The sequence below is a fragment of the Dicentrarchus labrax genome, unplaced genomic scaffold (assembly GCF_905237075.1).
Source record: "Dicentrarchus labrax unplaced genomic scaffold, dlabrax2021, whole genome shotgun sequence".
Lineage (NCBI taxonomy): Eukaryota > Metazoa > Chordata > Actinopteri > Moronidae > Dicentrarchus > Dicentrarchus labrax.
Window position 1 is genome coordinate 10025777 of NW_026136714.1, and position 20068 is coordinate 10045844.

Sequence of the window (20068 nt, forward strand, 5' to 3'; positions counted from 1 at the left end):
CACACTCATGCCTGCAGTGTATTTCGATTATAATAAGTTTGTCTGTACAGTATTTGAGAAGTTTATTATTCAGTTATTAAAAACACACACTTGAACTTGCATACTTAAATACTAACATTTTCTTTAATGAAATATTAGGCTACAATGTATGTGATGCATTGTTTCCATACAAAGCTCAATCGACTGTCAAGTCATGCACAGAATTGCACTATTCCTTTTACATCCATAAACACACAGTAATCATGTGAGCTGCCATATTTTAAAACAGACATCTCTTCCTCATTAGTTTCTGTTCAAAGCTACCCACCACTTTATTAAAATCCAAGGCTTTGACCAGATCACTACATGCAAATAGCTAATTATGAACTTAGAGCTAGCCTCGGTTTTCCCTTTTGGGTTATTAAAATTTTCTACACAATACAGTTTCCAATTTCTGCAGTTCAAGGCACAAAAAGCAACTCAAATCAAATGAAATTCGTCCATGGTTTCCCTTTCGCTTCTCCAGTATTTTAGTCTGTCCATGTGTATGGGGGAGAGAGCGACGCATGATTACAAATTCACCATTTTAAAACCAGCTGGTGTGAATTACTTTTTAAAGTCTGCATTCAAAGTTCTTATACTTTTAGAAGTAAGACACATATGATCTCTATCCTAGTCTTTGTGAGTAAGATTGGGATCTTGATAAAAGGAGATGTAATCAAAGTCAGATTGATGGCATGAATGTTTGATGGATTGCCGGTTGGTTTTGAGAGAGATAAGGCAGATAAATACAGATGATACAAGGTGGACTCACTAACACTAGCTTCTATTGAATGGTTTAATATAGAGAGTGCTGGACATGAAAAAAGACTTTGATAGGTAAAGACCAAGCAGGTGGTTTTGGTATTAAGAAAGAGTAAGGTGGTCCTGCTGTGTGCTGCCAACTTCTCCCTCCGTCCTCCTCTCTCTGCCTCTCATCTTTCAACTCTCCACCTGCTGTCCTGACTTCTACCTTCCTTACTCCCCCTCCCGTTTTACCTCTCCTTCTCTTTCACTCTGCCTCCTTCTATGTCTGTTAGCAACTGTAAGGTGACTGTCCTGATGAAATACCCAGAGAGTGACTCAGAGTTGACCAGTTCAGCATTAAAAAATGTTCTAGTGTAAAAAAGAATCTAGTGTGTGTGTGTGTGTGTGCGCGCGCACATGCGTGTTTGTCTGTGTGTGTCCACAAATGGTGTACCGCAGCTGACGGATAAGGTGATTAAGAGTACACCCGGGAACCAGGAGAGTAAAAGGACACAAGGATAACACACACGCGCGCACACACACACACACACACACACACACACACACACACACACACACACACACAATGCCCTCTAATGAAAGTTTTCTGTATGGTTTTAAAAAGTAAAGGACAGAGGAGAGAGGATTTGTCTTCGATAGATGCAGCCATCCTTTACAAAGTAACACAGTGACTCTCAAACTCTTCAAAGTAAAAAAGTTTTTCAGTGCCTCAGAGATTGTAAATACAGCTGTTAATGTTGCCACATGAACAAACCTCTGGATACCACTTTGAAATACGCACCTTTGATATATTTAGACATGTATACAGAGTAATTAATCATCCTTACTTGCTAGCATTTGTTAAGTTTGTGACATGTGACACTTCATCATCCAGTTACAAGTCTTGCTCTCCCATTTACGCAGGAACACAAAGACATACCTGCATGATCCATCCACATTTGTACACAAACAAATATTTGTAGTAATGTGAACCTGTGCAGACATAAGTATGTACACAGAATTTAACACCCCTAATGAGTATGTATTTGTGTAGCTTTGCCAGTTTGTTTCACTGAAAGTGTGTGTGGAGAGTTTTTAAGTCAGCTCCCAGTACTCTAATCTTGCAAATGCATGCCAAGGTTATGATACATAATTTGAGTGGATAAAAAGGGCTGTTTTGCAGGTCCTTTTATCCAGATCATATTGAGTCTGTGTACTCCTGATTCAAGAGAAACCAGACTGTAAGCCTTTGAGTTACACCTAGGAGCTTCGATGAAATAAGCATCATGTTTTCCCCTTTCCGCTTCATTCCCTGCATATGTTCTTATTTAGAAATCCATCAGCGCCATAAATAAAGTCACCTGCTAAGTCCCGCAACACTGCCACCCCTCTCGGGTTACAATTTGTTTTATGGCCTTTTCCTATGGCAGGCTAATTATTTTAACATGTGTTAAGCTCAGCTGCCGATATAGGGATACATGCACATAGTATACCGTGTGGTCGCTGACTAGGGCAGGAAAAGCAGTGAATTATGTTTTTTAACTCTGTTTAATAGATGGACTCAATCAAACTAGAGATGCACAGAGTTAAGAGTGAAAGCATTTTAGTGTCAGAGTTAGCACTGGACTCAATGTAAGCGGCTGAAGCGTGGTAACCCCTTTTGAACTCTCTCAATTAATAAAATAGTGTCATTTGTGTAGACCTATGTAGAAAGGTTTGACAATGAGAGGAAGCATAGTTGCAGAGAAAAATATATGAAGCATAAAGATCAGTTAAATGAATCTGTGCTTCTTTCCATCCATTCATCCATCCACCCACAAGGGTTTTTGTGTTTTCATTGATATCCTACAACGTCTTTTCTCTACCTTCCTTTCTTTTGTCTTTTTGTCTTTTGTTGTTCTTATTCAAACGTCTGGCTAATTGTCTTAAAGTCTGCTACTGTGAGCATTTTTTTCCTCAAAATCAGCAGAGCCCTCTCTGAAACGTTCTGTGAAAAAAATGACAGTGCATTCCATGCTTCTTTGTAATGCTGTCATTTATCACAGTATGTAGAACATTAGTGTGAATCATTTATTGTCTTTGGCATGCTGGAGATCCCTGAACTCTGGCAAGTCTATATGGAATGAAAGCAAGGTTTAAATATTGTGCACAGTGATTGAGGGGCAAGCATGCAACAAAGCAGCCTGTGTTTAGTGTGTGAAGAAGTTAAAGCACTTGAAATCATTATCAGCAGTGTGTCTGTGTGTAACTGTTGTAACTACATTGTTAAAATGCAAGCTGTGTGTGTGTGTCAGTGTGTGTTTTGAGCTTTAGTTGACAATAAGAACTTACAGCTAAGTGTTTTTCCTTGCTGTGTACATTTCTAAAGTGACAGGAGAGTGGGAGAAGTCAACACATGCATGGCTGACTTTCAGCCACCAACTCCATAATTACTATGACATTGTTGCCGTGGAAATGAGGTAATGAGCCCAGTTTACAATGACATGGCACTATCTCCTGATTGGTTCTGAATCACAAGATGCTTTTTCAAAATGGCCTCCCACACACATTCGCTTTCCATTGAGATGTTTTGTTTTTTGGATGAGTATTGGTGCTGTTGTGTGTAATATTTCCGGATTTGTCCTAGTGAGCGATTAACCGACTTACCAGTATGAACACATGTAGATGTGAGCTTTTTCACTACCATGTCATAACAGTATCACTTATAGTTTAGTTTACAATTATGTCATTCCTACAATGATTTTCTCATATGCTCTGGTTCACCTAATAGCCTGTTCTGTAGTATTCATTAAGCTTCTTGCCTCTCTTTGTCTCTCCCCTCAGACCTGAAGAAGTCATTCGAACAGGAACCCTTGGGAAAGGAAGTATCTCTGGAGCAGGAAGTGCTGTTACAGTGTCGCCCTCCTGAGGGCATACCAGCTGCTGAGGTATGTGCAGCGTTATTGTTAACCTCCACCTGACGTGTATAAAGAAAGATGAGAGATTAAGAGAGAGGACTTCTAGAACTGAAAGAGAGGGTGACTGAAGAGACGGGATGACAGAATGAAGACAACAGGAGGATGTAAAAAGATATAAAAATAGAAATCATCAAGTGGAAATAACTTGAAAGTGCAACAGAAAAGTCAGTTATTACAGATGTGACACTTTTTGAAATTGCCTGGAACTTTGAATGACAGACAGCAGAACAGAGTGGTTTGATGGGTGCATGCACTCTTTCACAGTCTGCAGTCAATGGTTGAAGGATGTGCAGAATAAAAATGTATCCTGACCCTTTTGACAAATTCTGTTAAATAGCTTCCTTTTTTTTATTATGCCTAAAGCAAAAGCAAAACCTGATACTGCTTAATATCTCCAAACTAAAATAACACCCATTCCAACAAGAAACATCCCAAAATTTCATTAAGTAACTATTAGGGGTCTGGATCACTTCCTTCTAAGATGATCCGATACATTTATAGATACATGGGCTACGATACAATTCCGGGACGATGCATTCAGTGAACTGATTCATAATTTTAAATCCTGTCCATCAACAGGTTCATGGTACATTTAGATCAATTCAAGGGTCCGCGTTCCACTGTAGTTGCAGCTATAACGTTAAAACTGATGTCCGTCTCGTATCGGTATATCTTTACACCCCTAGTAACTAACCTTAATACAAGGAGGGCCAATGTTTAACGTTAGCATAATATGATTACACACATCTTGTTTTTAAACATTTCTCCAGCCTGTTTTCATAAGTATAAAGCTCTGTTTCAGATTGCGCAACAGCGCTCGTGTTGAATTGTCACAGGGGGAAATCAGCCTGAATTCTGTTTTGAGTGACATTTGCTTGAAAGCTCTGCTCCAACGAGGTAACACTGATCCAAAGATCCAAAGTTTAAACTTAGACTTAAACGTCTCTGGAGAGCCAATTTGAGTTGCAGCAAAAGTTACATAAAGAAATCTCAGTGACTGCAGAGGCTTAGCCTATATCCCCGTTGTTTTACATTTTCATTGCTCACTCTCTTACTATACCTGAGCTTTGCAGAAAATAATGAGGACAGTAAATGGAAGTGGATTGTCTGGATCATTGAAACAACAGTGCCATGGTCACTTTCATTAGCAGAGATGTGTAAATATATATAGCTGAAAACTGAACTGAAGTGAATACACTTCACGGTAAAGAAGACATAGTGAATGACACAAAATTGGCTTCCACTTCATTTAGGGGGGAATCACATTTGCTCATATGAGCTACCTAGTAAATATTTTTTACACAGTAAAATCCCTACATCATTCTTTTAGCCTATAAGTGGTTACTTTACTGCCTTGCACAAGGACACTTTGATAAGCAAGGCCGACTTTATGAGGTCAGAGGTTCCCAGCCATGCTAGTTATTTGAACAGGTGTGGATTTCAAGTATAAACATGTGAATACAAGTGTGATAAAGACATCACACCATCACAACACTACCCTCATCCATGTAATATAATATTGTATGCCTCAAGTACATTGTCAGCACATCGACATTTTATTCACTCATCAGATGTGTCGCACAGTAAACATCCACTTCGGAAGAGCCACACATGTCACTTCCACTGCCTCAGGGCCTTAACTACTGAGAAAAAAGTCATTCACAATTCATATTGTTCTTTACTTTCCTAGTTTCATCTGGCTGCATTCCCTCTTGAATGGATAAAAAGACATAATTTCATTTAGTCGGTCACAGGGGAAGAGCAGCACAGCACTTGGAGAGCGCTGCGCTACCGGATAAGGAGTCTGTGAATCAGGTTTCACTCCTCAGAGTTTGATAGTCGTTTTCAATTGCACCTAAGTACACAGCTCCCCTGAGAGAGAGGGGGGGAGGGGGGGGGGGGGAACTGAAAGAGAGGGGGTGAGGGAGACACTCAGACAGACCAGCATACAAAGTGAGGGAGAGTGTGTGGGGAAGAAGTGGAGGTTGAGGTGGGCTGGAAAAAGAGGAATGAGTGGTGGAGAATAACAGTGATCCTCTCCTGTTCTTTCACTTCTAGAATCCTTAATTCTTCTGAGGGAAATCAAACAAATACATTGGTCGAATTGTGACATTAGTTTTACAGTGGAAGCCAGACTTTCAAACACACACAAAGGCTATTTTTCACAATTTTTTGTCTCTCTTTCTGTCACATTCACACATTCACACTCACACATTCACGCTCCTTCATCTTGAAGACAGATCTCTACACTAATGACTCATTACTACTTTTGCCTCATTCACTTCATTTATTTTTTCACACCTGTTTGAAGACAACACATTCATGCACACAGACGCTTGTGTTTGTGTACTTACAAACCACATGCACACACACACACACACACACACACTGACACACCGATGCTCCGCGCAATTCTTCCAGTGTGTTCAATCTGCTACCTTTCCTATTCCTTTCTCCTGTCATAATGGGATCTCAGAGCAAATGGATTGGTCTGTCTCTCCTGTCTGCTGAAGCTGATTAGAGGGATTTAGGTTTAAAACCTGCTGATGACCTCAGGTTGTAGCCCCGACTTTCTTTTTTTATCTCCTCTGACTTTCCATTTCTCTTTGTTCTTATCATGCCCATTGTCTTTGCCATTCACATTCTCCATTTCCTCTTTCTCTGTCCTCCACACACACACACACACACACACACACACACACACAACCATCTTTTTAAATTTATTTTCTTTTTTTCCCTTGATTGACAGCTGTCGTTGTTGTTGTCCTGTGACCTCTCTCAAAATGTTCTAATTTTAGTGGTTACGGTTGCCGCGTCGGCCAGTTGACGACTGTTGTAAAGTTGTCAATGTGATAGGGTTGGTGCACTGTTATTTGATACCCACGTCATAATGCCCAGCTGGCATCACGTGGCTGTCAACATGTCGCACCAAAGCCTTCACTCCATAAACACACACATACACACACTCACAAACACGATTTACATTCATATTCACATAGCATCTGTACACACACACACACACACACACACAGGACCATATACACACAAATGTTTGTCCATACATTTACGTAGATACACATGTAGATACAGCCTTAAGGAAATGCACACACAAACACACACACATATATATATACTAAAGATGATAAGAAGTACACTAAAGGAAATATTAGCCAGGGATCATTTTAACTGCTGCACAACTGTTAGCCTTGAGAGGTCAGGGTCAAACCAATCCGAGATTGCAAAAGAAAATGTCTCCACACCAACCATTGCAGCCTTATTTGCTTTTCACTTTCTTCTGACAGTACTGCTCTTGTCATCAGTCAGTCTCGTCTTCGTGTTTTTTTCTCTCTTTCAATCTGAAGCTCCTGAGAGACACAATTTGAAGCATTGTGAAATCCTTGGGAAACATCTAAATCTCTTTAGACTGTGATCGAAAGCCTTTAAAAGCTGATGGAAAGCTATTGGATTCAGCAGGGAGGGTTCAGCAGTTCAACAGGAAAGGCTTTATGGACACAGATGGTGAATTCAGAGAAGTTGCAACAAGTGCCGCACAATTTTAACTTTCGATGAAAAATGCTCTGTTTGATTTTATTTAATTCTGGCATGGTTTATTTTTTTGAAAACTTTTTATGAATTACTTTACTTGCCCAAGGTCATCAAAATTGAGATTCTTAAAAAATTCCACTGAAACCAAGCAAGGATGTGAAAGTTTAATCTGAGCCACAGTCAACTTGCATAGGTTTCCCTCCAAATGGTGTGAGGGTCATTTGGATATAGAGGCCACAGAATAAGGCAGCGGTCTAACAGCATTTGTATCTTGAAACGCAAAGAGTAGAAGTGACCCCACAGGCCAGGCAAAGCCACTAGACTGCGCATAGCAGGTGGGTTTATGGATTTATGTGAGTGTGTGTGTGTGTGTGTGTGTGTGTGTGTGTGTGTGTGTTTGTTGTGTGACTGTGGTTGTCTATGTGAATATTTGTGTATGTGCCTGTCTGCGTCTGTCTCTGTGTGTGAGTGATTACCCCAGCTGCAGTGAAATAAACACATCAGTGTGTGGTGACAGGCCCTCCACGTGTCTAGCCCTAACACACACACACACACACACACATGCACACACACACAGAGTAACTGGATATGTGTCTGGAGCCTGGTCAAGTTCCTGTCACATTCTTAAGTACTCAATCTGCACCCTAAATTAGTGCAAGTTATTCACATGGATAATGGCTTATGATCAACGTATACATTATCTCAGTGTAATCTTCTACACCAGCAATTATAAGCAACGTCTGAGACTTACAGTTTTTATTGACATTTTTTAATAAAAATATTTAGTTTTCTTACATCACAATACATTTAATGTGACATTTAATTGTTATGTGTAACAAGGTGGCATGGGGAGATTGTCCTTCAAAGATGGGATTTAGATTATCGTATCAGCAAGACACAAATCCTACTGCTAGCTCCAAGGTTGCTGTTACGTTGCAGATCACAGCCAGCAACTGAAAAGAGAAACTTTACCTTCAGGCAGAACACACACATCGTCCTAACCAAGAAGTAGCTGAGACATTTGTGGTGTACAAATGTGTGTTTGTGTGAATCTAGGAAGCACAACCACAGCCCTCTCTCTCACTCACTCACACACACACATTTGGCCTCTAACCTCTCTCGCAGTGACCATCGATGTCACTTTTTGTGAATGACTTTCTTTGTTCACCGGTGTGGAATAAGTCTAGACACATGCGTTTGTGTAATTACCCGTGTGTGTGTATGGGTGTGTCTCAGTTTGTCTCAGTGTGCGTCAATGACTCTTTGTGATGCAAATCTTAGCAGACTTTTCTGTCAGAAGGCATCAATGGTGTGGTGTGGCCAAAACGCTAACGGCTACCTCACTCTCGTACTCATACAGGATACTGTACACACACACACACACACACACACACACACACACACACACAGTACAGTACATTTCTGTCCCTGAAGTCACCATTGTTAATGTGTTGTATGATGACGTTTACTAGCAGAATCTATCTGGAGGTTATAACATCTGTGCCGGTGGAGTGCTTTAAATGGACAGTGAAGGTGACAGTGTGAATTAAACTGTCTTACAAATAAGACATGCTCTCTTCCTGTGTCCAGAGATAGAAGCAGATCTATTGAATGCTTTTTAGCTGTAAACCGCTTTCACATCTCACTGCAGCTCAGTGTTCCTCTGGGCCTCAGAAACAATTGTATTAAATACTGCAAGATAAACTATTTGCAAGTTCTGAATACATCCAAATTGTGTATTTAGACCGAGTATACTACCAGTTCTAGTATCCAAAGCTCTGTCAATGGATTTAGAGATGAAATTAATCCTGAATGGCATTTGCTGGACTTTCTGAATAAATCGAATGGAATGAACCTGACTGAATAGGAACTGGAATATAAATTGTAATACTAAATAAAGCATTGGATCTTTCTTTAGCTTTAAAAAATGTTGTGATCATCGCACCAAAAGTATTAAAGTCATTTTCCTCCCGGCCCTTCTCTAGAGAAACACACGTGTGTTGGTGTACCTATGTGAGTGTATGTGTTTGTGAGTGGGTTTGCGTGTGTATGTTTCTATGCACAAAAAACAATTTATGTAATGCTGCTTCCCCAATAGATCCTTACCTTAATCCTCTTTGAGCTAGCATAGTAAGCCCTACGGCTCATCTCCCATCACATTTTACCTTGATCCTCAACCTCTGTCAGAAATCATCACCGTAATCCACAGATTAGTCAGCAATCTCTTTTTTATTCCGACTGGCGAGGTGAATTATTGAAATGGTGTTAAGATTATTAAAATGCTGTTGCGATGGTCTATCACTGCAGGGCAATTTACAAATGGGGCAGATGACGAAGAGCAGCTTTTGTGTTGTTTTCAGTAATAAATGTATCGTGGTTGGTTGTTGGTGATGTAGAGAGGAATTGTGATCATTATCTAATGAAGTGTGTACATCGCCACATGAATGGACACACACATAAACACACATACAGTATGCTTTATCTCCCTGACTCCTGTTACTGTATAGCAGTGCAGTCTTTTATAACCACTTTGTATTTTAGGAGCCTTGAGTGTCTTTTTATCCAGTGATAAGCCATGTCAGTAAATTCAGGCATTAGTCAGATCCCACTCCAAAGCCAGCAGACTGTGCAGAACTGCATTGGAGATGTGTATTTTCTCAGCATCAGTTATCAGACTTCCTTGCTTGTTTTATTCTATTGACTGCTCTCTCTCTCTGTCTTTATACAGTCATAAAATGAGTGTATCTGTTGCTTGTTTTCTCAGTTCAGTTCCATTTGGTTCCAATCACTGGTTCTGTCTAGACTGAGAGACTCAAATGTATAATATTTTTCTTTCCTTCTCCATTTCTTCCTTTTGTCATGTAGTGCTGATTTCAGAGCACATGCATTATTTGCAGATTATACATCAACTTTTTGTATAAACTCTAAAACTCTAACCCAGATGTTTTTCTTGGCTTTCTCACAAGTGGAAGGAGTTCTGCTATTTCAGCCCTCTCAGTGACTGTAACTGCAAGCCCTTACAGTACATTCATCCTTAGTTTCTTGGCCATTTAAGGAAACTATCAATCAAAATTCAAAGAGGGAAGCTTCTCATTACATAAAGTCACCCTGTGTTTTGTTTCTTAGAGGAGGACAGGAAGTATGCAGACCAGTGATCATATGTAGTTTTAGTTCTCTGAGGTCTGAGGTTTGAGTCTTTTTGAAACTAGGACTTTGTTCTTTGTGTGTGTGGTATGTAGAGGGTTGAGTTGGTGCTTGAATCAGAAGTATGAGAGCAGGAGATAATGAAGGCGTTTGTGTAGATTGCCCCGCACACCCTCTAAATTAGGAGGACCTTTGTGCTCCCCTTTCATTATCTACTCAAAGTCTTTGGCAAACACTATAGGGTAGTCCGCCTTTGCAATTAACCCCTTTTTTAATGTCTTCCTGGCGGTGACATGGAAAGAGTATTAAATGTGTTGGTGTTGAAATGCTGACCCTTACCTCTGCTTTTTTAAATGAATGCTTATTTGTTGTTGCTGTTTTCACTGAGGTAACACATTTTCAGTGCCTTAAAGGAAAACCTCACACCGTTTCCCATCTCAGCCATTTTCTGTTCATGTTTGTCCGTTTTGGTGTTCTGTCTCCATTTCTCAAACATTTCTGTGCCCCCTTGTCTCTCTCTCTCTCTCTCTCTGTCTCTGTCTGTCTTTTTTTCACTTTGTCTCTTTCTGTTCCTATTGCTGTCTCTCAGTCTTCCTCACGCCCCCTGTCTTTTTTGACATAGTTCCGAGACAAAGCTGTGGATTGATGGTGACATGACTGTGTGGAGTGTACTGCATTGTAAGGCAGCTACCCGTGCTGCCCTCGGCAGCCCTGACAGTGTTGTCATGGATGAATGAACTCACTGTTTTGACACAGGGTGCAACAGTGTCAAATAACAAATCTCTGCTCTGTTCTGTCAAGTTTTATAAGTTGTTAGACCTTGTAAGTCTTTTAGGACTTTGGAAGTTGTGTACATGAGCCTGTAGCATTTATAAAAGGTTTCTGAGTATTTCCGTATATATTATTCTAATACAATTAACATATTAGAAACTTATTTATGAAATAATTTAGAACCTAATAATAGTTCTGTCATATTGCTGGCAAGAGTTGTGATATAATAATACTTAACTACTAAAGCAATTGGGACAGTAAATTCCTCATTTGGGACCAAGACTGAAAAAGTTTAATAAGCCAGGGCTTTAAATAATTGCTACCAATTAATTGCTTTTCACTCACATCACTATTCAGTTAAGTAGTCTTCAGCGAGTTACTAAAGGAGGTCATTGTCAGTGCAATTAATATTTTTGTAAATGGGAGTGTGTTGATAACAGAACATTATCAGATGATGACCGTGTCATCTTTGTGCAGATAATATGTTTGTAATGATATGTGATCTTCTACTGACTGATTGTTAAATCTGTTATTACTATGATGCAGTCCTCCATTTAACACTATGGTGTGAAATCTAATATGAGTACATTTTTGCTGAGCTGTATTAACTACAATACTGCTTACACCCTGGAATTGTATTGAATCATCAGCTTATCAAACACTCTGCCAAGAAACTCTTGGCTCTATTGATGTTTTGCTGATGTTGGAAGCATAATTCTTTCAAAGGTAGATGGCTATAGGCTACTTAAGTGTGTCCTTGCAGATGCCAATGTATAGCACTTAGAGAAAGGATGCTTCAATAGTTCTCAAGGGAACCATAAATGGAGAATATGACGATCATCTTGTGGTCGTCATAATGCATCTCCTGTCTTTTTTTGTCAGTAAAAACTGTAAAATCATTACTGCAGTTTGAGGCATAGCTATGATATGTAAAACCGTGTTTTCAAATATGTGGTATTGACCAAGGCAGGTTAATTATTCTGCTGAAAAAGGTGTTTTTTAATGGCTGAACACATTCAGCTTTATATAGTAAAATATTATTTATATTTGTTTATATAAATTGTGTATGCAGACAATATGAAATGCTTGCAGGTTAGAAGCGTACTTAAGCGTAACTTACTCACCAAAAAAGAACAAGAACAACTCTGCTGAAACTCAGTTTTAAATTGGTTACTCCTTCAATATCCATGGAAAGCATGGCAACTACATTCTTAGTTAAGTTTTGGGAGAGATCATTGTCATGGTTAAATATTTTGAAAAGCCAACATTAATTGTTGAACTAAGAAGAAAAATTACCTCAGACATGTCAAAGTCAAATGTATTGCACACCCATTCATCACCCCAACCTCTGTACACTTACTACATAAAGGACACTAAATCTCCTACATTTGCACTGAAATTTGGCATAGGACATAAATCGTGTACTCCAGAATTTCCCAGTCTGAATGTAACTGAAAGGAGCTCTTGTTTTAAAAATACAATATTTTCCAGCAAAGGCACTACCTCTTTGTGTTCTGTATATGTCTAAATTGGTTTTTGTTTACCATGTTCATACTTCATACTGTACATCCTTCAACAAAATGCAACACTAACAAACAGGGAGGTCTCCAATAGTTCAGCTGACCCGGCTAATAAAGCAAAGCTGATTTTGTTATTGGGTGGTTTTAATAACACTGGAGAGCTGGAGAGTCAATTAAAAAGGATTAGCATGCCCCCAATCAGCTCAGAGCCTCTTCATGCTTTAATGATTATGGAGTGTCATCAGTACTCCTACACTGTACAGTGAATCAGCTTTGACATGCACACACACACATACACGCAACATGTGCGTAAATGCCTGCACACATACTCAACTGTGTGTTTAAAAAAAGTAATGAAAGGGTCAGCTTCCCACTCTTAACACACTCACATTCAATTTGATTTGTGTAATGTTCACAAAAACAGGCTGTAGTATTGGGTACAAAAACTATATAAAATTTAAAATAAATAAATAAATAAGTACTTAGGAAGAACAATTAGTTAGTTTGTTTTCATTCACATCTTGTTAAAATATTGTGATTGTATCATAAACTCTGTTTATAATGACACCACTGATTGGTGAGTGACATTGAAGATGATAACAAGGCTTGAACATGTATTTACATTTTTTAAAACTGCACTACTAAAATAACCAGACAAGGCTAAGACTGAACCTGATGAAGAGCGGGTCTTTGCTGATTGCCCAGAGTATGTGAAGGACTTTTGAGGACATACCTCTGGGAGCAGAGTGAGAGATGAGAGTTGAAGGGTAACTGCAAAATGTATTTACTTAACCTTAAAACAACAGCAAGAAATTTTAATTGTTTACTGTAATTACTGTACAGCTTATAGTAAGGTTTAGTTATTGCAGAATTAGCTCAGGATTTTTAGGTAGACGGCTCTACTTGCCAGAAAAATATTCCTTCAAAGATGAGTCAGACATTGCAGGTGTTTTCAGGTCATAATGCTGAAACACTTAAATGCTCTTTAGCACTATGTGTCATGTGGTTTCTTTTGCACACTCTCCCACTGCTCTCATTTTATCCCCACTGTTACTTTCTTCTTTATTTATTTCTCCTTGTCTCTGCCTCTTTGCCCCCCCCCCACTCTCACTCTTTCCCCTTTCTTTTCCCCCTCCCTTCTCCGTCTTCTGCTGTTGCCATTAGTAATGTTATAGTACTTAGTGAACTGGAGGGTACAGCAGGAAATACAAAATATATCACCGTCCAGAGATATAAAGAAAGCAACAGAGACACACATATACAGAGGGCTTCAACACTTTTACCGCATTGACCCGTCACCATGTTCTATAATTTACCAAGCTGTCAATCATTTCAACAACTGGCTCACAGCAACCGAGGAAGTCAGTTAGGCAGCACACTGCCTTTAAAGACTTGAGGAAACTCCATAAAAATCTCCCTATGAGCACTTGCTATGTCTGCTTAAGTTTCGGCATTAAATTCATTTGCAGTACGGGTCGTAGTAGTCGTTATCAAAATTGTTTCTTTTTTCACACATATTTTGTGTGATTATCCACTTCTGTGCATTCAAACCATTGAATAAATCAATCAAACTTTCACGATCAAACGTTTGAGAGTTTTGTTTCTGCACTTTGTTACAGCGTCCATCTGTGTCATTTTATTTTACCTATTTCTCATGAAATCTGTGTGCTGCAATGTACCTCCAGATATTGCATTGTGACATCCAAGGCTTTGCAGATTATAGACAAGAACACAAAGTACAGCATGCTATATTAAAGCAGAGGAGAGGACATGTTTAATTTCCTAACTTTCAGTTCCTCTAGCACAGAAATGTTTCCCTTTTGAACTTTTCCCTGGTGATATTTGAGGTGTTGATTCCGATTCTAGCTGTTAGTAGGTCAGTGTCTGTTTTGGGAAATGTTCCCCCGACATGTCTGAGCTGTTGAGTGGATTTGGATGTTTTTCGTCTTGCCTCTTCCGCTAATGATTTGAGCCCAGGGTCTCATTTCAGCATTTCGTCCCCTAACACTCTCACCCCAAACTGTCATTTCTGGGTTTTTTTTTTCTTCTTCTCCCATGATCTACCACTGCTGCTATCACTCAATTTGTTTGTGCGATTGTTCCTTTTTCTTTGTTGTTCAGTCCAGTTTCTGTCCTGTTTTCCTTATTTCTTGTCATCAGTTCTTGGTTCTCAAAATGTTTTAGCAATGAAAACATTTTATTTTAAATTTTGACCATGATGAATATAACATTTTTCAGATCAGTGCAGCCTTCAAATGCTGATGAAAATATCCATCTACAAGTAGAACAAGGTTAAACACACCGTGAAATGGCGCATACACAGCATACACAGCCAGTGCTGACCTCCTAGGGACCCTAAGCAAAATTCTGCTTGGGGGTCCTCCAATCTGACCCATAAACCCTTTAAACTATCTGCCATTGCCACACAGTCACACCTGACATTTTAGTATGGTTTAAACCTATTCTATTAGAAACGTGTGCTGTGATAACTTTTGTTATGAATTGGCTCTATGCAAATACAATTGAATTGAAATGAACTGACCATCCCAGTGCTCCCACTACAATTCTTCCTCCTGTTCCTCAGTTTGCTCTACCTGTCGGTCTAATAATTAGTAGATCTGTAATGAGCAGAATGAGGTATAAACAAATAATATTTATTCAATAGAATATTTTCTATAGAATATTAAGTGAATATTAACATTGTAAAAAATAGAAGAAATAAAAAAAAGGTATTATTCAAGATATTATAAAATGAGCTTTGTCTATACAATGTAAACATAAGCCTTGGCATTTATCAAATGTAATAAATAGTTGTATTTCACTCTCACATTTGTCAGGCACAAAGTCACAGAACAGCCCTGGAAGAGCTGCATTGTCCAGTTACAAACAATGACATCCGCTTTGACATGAGGGAAGGCAGGGCCATATACGCACGAACTGGCTCTGCTACCAGTGAACAAGTCAAATTTTACATTAAGAGAACCATAGTCCTTCCACCCCCAGCACAAATTATGAACAGTCAGTAACTTCAGCGGTCTCGTGTCTCAGTGGGAATGGCTTTGCTCCCTGACCCTCAGGTCCTGACTTGCCTGCCTCTTGGGTGTCCCTACGCCTGCCTGCTCTCTCAGCCCAAAGCTCTTTGTCTACCTGTTTGTCTTTCCAGAGCATTTCCCTGCTACACATTACCAACCTCAGGCATCATATTAGACATACTTTCTCTAATTTCTCTGTAATGGAATGTGTTTTAAACCCAGAATATTCGTAGCCCCTTATCTCTTTGGCTGAAAGCTCTAATATAGGGAAGAGAACTAATTGAATATATCCATAAGGAAAATGTTAATTTGTCGTAAAAATGCCAATTGTAGTTTTTGTTTTTTTTACAATAACTGAATTTAAAATAATTATTTATACTGTGAGGTATTATACTTGTGAATATTGAAACTATATTTTGGAATAAAAGTGGTCAAAAAAGTAATTGAATTAAGATAGTCCAACACGTTTGGCTCACCTTTAAACCTGTTTTGGCCAACTTCATTAATTAACCATGTTTTCAGTGTCCGCCCAACTTTTTCATACCTGCATTGAGTATACATTTTTTATTTCCTGGAAATACATTTATTACAAAGCAGTTTTAATCAAAAACGTGCTTGTTGGCTGATTTTTCACCTGGCAATATTATTTTATTGAATTGTCTGGCAGGAAGTAGTTGGAAGCATTGGAGCTTCAGTAAATTCAATATCACAACTCTTTGTTAATACATTTCTCTGCCAAGCCTCAAGCCTTCCTGCGTTGCTATCTGTCTTATGTGCTCTCTTCCACTTCTAAGTCACCAGCCTTTTTCTCTGCCTCCCTCACTTTTTGCACATCTCTTTTTCACATTTACCCACGAACCACCTGCACCATGTCTCAAACCTGCAGCCCATCTATCAGTCCTCCACAGTGGTAGCCCATCTCTGTAATGCCTGCTTCTTTGATGCTAGTGAGATGGGTTGGGAAAGCTAACAGTAGCTGGAGTTACTGGTGGATTTTTACACACACACACACACACACACACACACACACACACACACACACACACACACACACACACACACACACACACACACAGACACACACACACACACACTACTCATGTTTTGACATAAGGACTCCTGGGAAAAATATTACCCTCGCCAACTTCCTCCTCCTTCCTCCTTTTCTTAATTTTCTTTTCCCTCCCTCTCTCCCCTGCATTCCTCACATGACTTTTACTTTCCTTCTCTTGTTTTCCCAAGTGTTGGGCCTAATGGATTACCCCAGTATATCTTTCTCCGCTCTCCAGCACCTCAGTCTCATTCCCCCTCCATCCTTCTTTCCCTAATTGTTGACATAGCATGTAAATTCCACATTGCCCCGTCTCTTCCCCAGTCTGCCTCACCTCCTCATTACCTTTTCATTTGTCCTTTTTCTTCCATTTCATACTCACTTCTTCTCCCTATTTGTTGACATTGTCAGGTTAGCTTTAATGGATCACCCACAGCTATCTGCTTCTAGCCTGCACTCCCTGTTTCCTGATCCTCCTCCACCATAATCACTGCCTCCCTAACTCTCTATCTTTCTTTCACTCCTTCACCATTGCTGTGGAAATACCTTTTCTCTATCCGACCCTCTCTCGAGATTGTTCCCCATCCGTCTTTCCCCCTCTCTGTCTCTCTCCACTCTTGAATGTTGACATGAGAGGGTGAGTCTAATAGATCACTGTGAAGCATCTGCACCTGTGTTAAATCTCAGAGGTAGCACACACTGTGTGTGTATGTCTGTGTGTGTCTGTGTGTCTGTGTGTCTGTGTGTCCATGTCTGTGCATGTGTGCACCCTAGAGAAGCCAATGCAGGCTTTCTGTTCAGCACATCTGTGACCTCCTTTAGTGCTGAGCAACTTCCTTGTTTTTCCTCTCTTCTCCTTTCCTCTCCTCTCCTCTCCTCTCCTCCATTTCACCTGCTCCGACTTGTGTGCCCTTTTACTCTTTCATCCTCTCCTTTCTATCATTTATAAGCTTACATTGCAGAAACCATTAACTTTGTTGTTTTATTTTCAGGGACATACTGTAGTAACAAATGATTTTAGTTCTTCAAAAGCACATGTGCTGAATCTTGCAAAACAAATGCTGGGTTGTGATATAATGCAAAGACATGATATTTAGAGTCACATTCACAAGCACAAGTCACAGCTGAGTAAAATTATACCCATGTATCATATGTGCGTGCCATACATCATTCAGTGAAAGTGTACCAAGGTGCAGTGGAGTAGTAGGTTATAAATAGGCCTCTGTAGGCTTGTCCCGGTCCAACTGGGTGTCCTCCGATGTCCCAGTTCTGTCTGTGTGGGACACCTTGGAGAGCACGCTGCTATTCCTCACACTCTGCTGCACATTGGGGATTCTTTCTTTAATATACATGCTTCTTCCTCAATGCCCAAGTAATTCCTTGTGGTATACGACTCTTTTAAGAACTAAGTCGTGGTTCTACTTATGTACAAGACCACTGAGAATTCTCTGGTCTCTCCTACACTTTCAATTAATTTTTTCTTTTTTGGGGTTTTAGTACTGTGTAGCATATTATACACATTTTTTGTTCTTTTTAATTATACACTGTGAGAGTATGCTATAGACCGTACACTTTTTACTTTAACTTAATTGTCCTCTGTAATGTTGAGGAAAGCTATTACAGTGCATATCTACATTTTCTACAGTTATAGAATCAACATTCCTTTTTACATGCAAATGACAAACAATTAGTCTCATATGATATGATAAGTATGTTATGGTACAATCTTAGGGTAGCCTTTAGTGCAAGCCTGTTTGTCTGTTTTTCTTTGTAGATTTGTTGAATCGATGCCTGCATGACAGTGTAGGGGCAAAATGATTGAGATAAAATGTGTTCTTAATTGATTTATAAAAAATAAATGTAGTGAAAACTCACAAAAAAAGCTGCAACAGACAACTCACTTCAATCTGCTTTTTATCAAAGATGTCTTTTAGAATATCAGTGTGGGATGACTGTCGATGGCGACCCAGTTATGTCAGTGTAGTTAATTGGGTCTTTATGTCACTCGCCTGGATCTAGTTAATTAAGCTGTCAGAGCCTCTGAAATCCCATGTTGGCATGCACACACATAGGCACAGACACACTGACATCCACACACACCTCACCCACATACATCCTCTATATATGTGTGCACATGTAACCTTATATTGACCTGCACAATCTGCCCAGTCTGCCCAGTCCTGGCATGTATTGTTTTGTAGTGGGGTTGGTGGCTATAGTAAATTCCCTGCAGCAGCAGTGGGCAGCAGGATTGTTCTAATCACATCCCAAGTGTAGGGAGGATGCAGACAGAAACACCAGGACATATGGCCAATTAAGACAGGGATGTGAAACGGCACAGATACACTGTAGGTGACTAAAAACCACACTTCCCACAATCAATGTAATTCAGGGGCAAGGTTATTATTAACAACTGTTCCTGACTACTGCGTGGACATTGATGCTGCTCTTGAATATAGCCTTGAAACAAAATTTCTTAACGTTGTATTTGATATCTTTGTCTGACTAGACGGTTTGTGCTATTTTCTTTTGTTCATCTGTCTCTTTCAATAATATCTCCCTGTTGTTTGTCTGTTTATAAGCTTATATCAGCCTGTCTGACTTTTGTCTGAGACTGCTTCTCGTCAGTAGTTTTTGCTACCTTATTATATTCCTAAATCAAGTTTTTAAGAAATTCACAACCCAACTCCTGACTGTTTGCCCATTTTTCTTTATGTCTCTCCTACTCAGTTCTTAAACATCTGAGGTGAACTTCCCACAGGGAGGACAGTCTTTGAAATATATATGAAGTTGGGAACATGTTGCACTTAAGTAATTTTGGAGTTTATGTGGAAGCGCAAGGGACTAAAACTCAATGGCTAGAATGAAAAGGAAGATGGATTCTGTTTGATTCACAGTAAAGGATTACTAACAGGAAAGTGCAGATAGAGGAAGAGGGTGTTACTGTAGTAGAAGTGGGAGTTAGGTGTAGCCCTTGAAGTTGAGAGGACAGTTATTCCAGAGGTTTTGTTGGCACCAAAATGTAGCCATTTGTATTTGTTAGAATGCTACAAATTGGCAGGTACGGGGATGCCAAGAAGTGAAGTGAGCATAGAAGAGTCCCAGCAGTGTAGAGGAAGAGGAATGAACACAAACACACATCCTGAGTTTGCACTTGGTTAAACACACACACACACACACACACACACACACACACAGTCTGCTCTCTGCAACTCTCATTTGTTTCATCTTGTTTTTCCAAATCAATGGTTGCCACCTTTGCACTTACAGTACGTCAGTGGT

General features: G+C 39.6%; 1 protein-coding gene across 2 annotated transcripts in view; it reads left to right on the top strand.

Annotated features, from left to right (window-relative positions):
• Nucleotides 1-20068, top strand: part of unc5ca (unc-5 netrin receptor Ca) — a 183682-nt gene that overhangs the window by 111953 nt on the left and 51661 nt on the right. For both annotated transcript variants that reach the window (XM_051421607.1, XM_051421608.1), the window contains exon 4: nucleotides 3589-3692. In XM_051421607.1, the coding sequence (XP_051277567.1) occupies nucleotides 3589-3692 (104 nt within the window). The remainder of the gene's footprint in view (nucleotides 1-3588; nucleotides 3693-20068) is intronic.